Source organism: Olea europaea, unplaced genomic scaffold (assembly GCF_002742605.1).
Source record: "Olea europaea var. sylvestris unplaced genomic scaffold, O_europaea_v1 scaffold2759, whole genome shotgun sequence".
NCBI classification, from domain to species: Eukaryota; Viridiplantae; Streptophyta; class Magnoliopsida; order Lamiales; family Oleaceae; genus Olea; species Olea europaea.
In genome coordinates, this window is record NW_019246038.1 from 18,804 (window position 1) to 22,950 (window position 4,147).

General features: G+C 36.6%; 1 protein-coding gene across 11 annotated transcripts in view; it reads right to left on the minus strand.

Annotated features, from left to right (window-relative positions):
- The window catches only part of LOC111383790 (DNA repair protein XRCC2 homolog), a 12,184-nt gene extending 10,687 nt beyond the window's left edge, over positions 1 to 1,497 (minus strand). For 4 of the 11 annotated variants that reach the window (XM_023007947.1, XM_023007943.1, XM_023007948.1 and 1 more), the window contains exons 1-3: positions 1,243 to 1,497; positions 1,032 to 1,170; positions 816 to 937 (exon numbers count right to left, since the gene is read on the minus strand). In XM_023007947.1, the coding sequence (XP_022863715.1) occupies positions 816 to 937; positions 1,032 to 1,170; positions 1,243 to 1,440 (459 nt within the window). In that variant the 5' untranslated portion in view covers positions 1,441 to 1,497. Of the gene's footprint in view, positions 1 to 326; positions 462 to 815; positions 938 to 1,031; positions 1,171 to 1,242 lie in introns of all 11 variants that reach the window. The other 7 variants (XM_023007944.1, XM_023007951.1, XR_002700796.1 and 4 more) reach the window with 6 other exon arrangements.
- Positions 1,498 to 4,147: the final 2,650 nt, after the last annotated feature.

The following is a 4,147-nucleotide window of genomic DNA, read 5'->3' on the forward strand; positions in this document are numbered from 1 at the left end:
TATATATATATATATATATATATATATATATATATATTTTAATATTTAAATGTGGCTTTTAGGAACCAGAAATCACCATGAGATGTAACATGGTGTAAAACTTCACATATGGAAGAATTTGAAATCAAACAGACAAAAATACATATTATACAGTTTCAAATCCCCTAGTTCTAACGAAGAATTGATTCTTGTAAATAGTAAATCCTTCAGATATAATTATAACTCCTAGTGTGTTTCATGGACTCAAAATACGAAATCTCTCTAGTCCAGAAACTACGTGAACATAATAATAATAATATGAGAAGGAACTTATGAGATTACAATACCGAGTATCAGGACTAAATTTCTTTCCTTTATGATTGGAGGAAAATCTATAGCAGAAAGAGAAAATTCTGCCGCGAGAAGACTTTTGATGACTAAATATGCAAACAACACTTCCATACAGCAGCCCAAGCCCACACCTTCAAGTAAAAAATGAGTAAATAACTACAGGTAACCTAAACACTTTGACCCAGAAGTATACAAGACGCTCGTAGATTTCATCTTAGGTTTTGCAAAAGAAGAAAAAAAGTATCCTATTGCTAAAGCTATTAACCATGATAATTTAATAATGACAAGTTATTAGGTAGCATTCTTGCAATGAAACATACTTTTTAGCTCTACATCAAGTGCAAACTCATTTATCAAGTCTACACCGAGTAAACACAATAACACCGAAAGCCGCAACAAGACAATCTACGTAGAGTAAAATATGTAAAGATTAAACAAAGAGAGAGAGAGAGAGAGAGAGAGAGAGAGAGAGAGAGTCTTCTCACCTTAAGAATAACAAGAAATTCGAGACTATTGTAACAACGGATATACAAGAACCGTCTCATACACACTGTCAATAACTCATGAAAATCATCATGTTCATTCCCCAACACATTGGCTCTTGATCCTGATCAAAAAACAAGATAATCAAATAATTTACAGTATGCTTATAAATACTACTCAACCATAAGTATTTCTGCAAATATAACTGTGAATAGTACCAATTAATCGTCGCTTTAGCAATTGAGAAAACCTTAAAACATCAAAGCGACAGTCCAAATCAACAAACATTACAGCACGCCCCAACCCTCCGTATTCCACGCCATTCCACTCCTTTGGCAAAATACAATTAATTGCAGCCTAAAATTTCAAAAATTCATACTACATTTCAATTCACAATTACGAAGCTTCAAATTAAGGGGAAAATTCCACCTTTGATTTGTTCACCTGGATGAGGATAAGGGTTTTGGCCGAAGGAGAAGGGCCCACAATTTCAACAACGTTACCAACGCGGAAGGGCAGGCGGTGGAGCGGAGGAGGTAAAAGCAACAACGGCCGCTCTGTGAGGACTCTTACGAGTAACTCTTTCGCAGTCTCATCTGGTTTCAGCCATTCTCTTGTTGTGGCCATTATCTGGTTATTCACAATTGTTCCTGAAATTCCGAAACTTTTGGCGTTAATTTAGATTCGACTGACTACGTTGTTGAATTTCAAATTATTCAAAGAATTTCCTGGGCCCATTAGAATGGTCTGTGGCCCATTAAAATAGTCCATACAACACGCACCAAACAGTTTGAAGAATGGGAAAAATTCATATATAAGGTGTATACTTAATACTATTTAACAATTGAAGTATAAAAAGTATATATTCAAATCTCAGGTGTATATATATTCTGTTATGTATCTTTCCTATAATCTCGCCTCGTTTCCATCAATAAAAGGTTTCTATCACTACCAAATCCTCATCAAAAATAAAAATCCAGAGTAATTTCAATCCAGACACTGTAGAACCCTAATTTATCAGGTAATTGTGTATTCGCCATTCAAATATGAAATGATTGATGTCATCGACATTGATATTTTCGTGTCACAGATTTGGAATCGGCTTGGAGAAATTGAGGTTTTCGCATAACAGAAATCAATCCAGGTATTTGTCCGATTATTACACTCCTTCCTTTTTCGCATTTAGCATCATCAAATAAGATCCGAATTTCTTTTGTACGCACATTTCCAGCGTCCGTATCTATCGTGGCCACATATGTCTCAAATTCAATAATATTGTGCAGTGAGACATGAACAACATGCATGATATGTGACTTAATTGAGTGTAACCAGTCTTAGACAAGTGTAGCATTGATTGTGGATGTCTGTGACCACTAAAACAAATGTGACAGATTGTAACGACATCAAACATAAGATGTGAAAAACGTATGTGACCTTTCTGGTTTACACTAGAAGACGAATAAACAGAGGATTCGTTGTGGTCGATTAAATGTGACTACTGTGAAAAAAATATGACCTCCATTTGTTTTCGATTATCTGTAAGACATGTTATATTTGCACTGATCATACCCGTGTGTGACCTATTTCGATATTTGACCAAAATATGATCCGATGTTTGACCAAAATATGACCACTCGACACAATAGTATCCGTACGCATGTCACATATGTGAACATGTGAGCGAATTGGAGAAGAAAATGAAACCAATTTTGTTCATGAGATGTGACCTGTGTGTCGCCAAATGTGACCTGCATTTTTTAGTGTCATATGTGACTTCATGTTATTGCATAAATTCTTATATAAAACTGTATGCACAGTATTAAATTAACCATTGAGAATGTGAGGATTTGAAGTTCAATTTTGCAAAAATGGTGTACTTGCACGTATGTTTGTTGCATGGATCTCAGTCAGCGTTGGCGTTGGTAGATCGTGGATGCAGTTATATAAACTTTGTAAACATGATTATGTCAGAGTTCAGCTTGGATCCGACCAAAGTAGCAGTATCATTGAAGTATATACTCAACGACGATTTGCCTGCAATCAGGATAAAAAATGACAGCAATGTGCTTACATACATTCTGTTGAAAGAAGTCGATCGTGATCCAGTGAAATACCGATTAATCATTGACATAATTGATGCAGCAATAGAGTACTCGTTTGACATGGTCACAAATAATGCTTATCGTAACAGTGAGCTTTATACGTTGCAGGATGTGGCCACAGAAATCTGCGAAGCATTAAGTAAACATGTAGGTCACATTTGTGACAATGAAGTCACGATTGTTTCTATAGCAGATGCTATTCAGGTCGAAGAAGGAAGGATTTTTCGTGATAAGGATATTTTAAAATTGAGCCTATCGTTTTTTGCCATACGAAACATGTTTGAGTTTATGGTTGAACGATCCGACAAGAAAGAATATGTGGTGAGGTGTTCTCAGGAATGATGTACTTGGATATGCCGATCGTCAAAATGGGGTAAAACGAATTTATTTAAGATTCGAAAGATTGGTAGTCACACATGTGCATCAAATGTGGTGTTGGGGTCACACAGACAAGTATCAGCTGCAGTTGTGTCATCTAGCATCAAGTACAAGTACACATCGGCTAGCACCATATACATACCAAAGGACATATGCAGTGATATGCTACATACTTTTGGAGTATATTTGAATTACTCAAAAGTTTGGAGATCCCGTGAACAAACATTAAAGATGATTAGGGGTGATCTGACGGAATCATTCGGTAGGATACCAAGCTTCTTCTACATGATTCGACAAAGAAATCCTGGTACGGTCACAGAGTTGGAGGTCGATAGTCACAATAGGTTCAAGTACTATTTATGGCACTCGGTGCATCAATACAGGGATGGCAACATTGTAGGCCCGTAATTGTCGTTGACGGTACTTATTTGAATGGTCATTACGGAGGTACCCCATTCACAGTATGAACACAGGATGCAAATAATGACATATTTGTTCTTGCTTTTGGAGTAGGGGATAATGAGAATGACAAATTTTGGAGATGGTTTTTGGAGAAACTGAAGAATTCATATGGGCACAGAGAAGGATTGTGTTTCGTATCGGACCATCATGGCAGTATAAAGAAAGCAATAGAATAGGTGTATCCGGAAAGTTGCCATGGTATCTGCTCGTACCATTTGCTGCAGAATCTCAAATCATATTATGGGAAATCAGGGCAAAATATTACGCAGGCTTTCAATTCGGCTGTCCGGGCTTACACATTAGAAGAATTTGAATACAACATGCAACAACTAGACGCAATGAATGATAAGATTCGTGATTACCTGGTACTGTACTGACTACAGCACTCCATT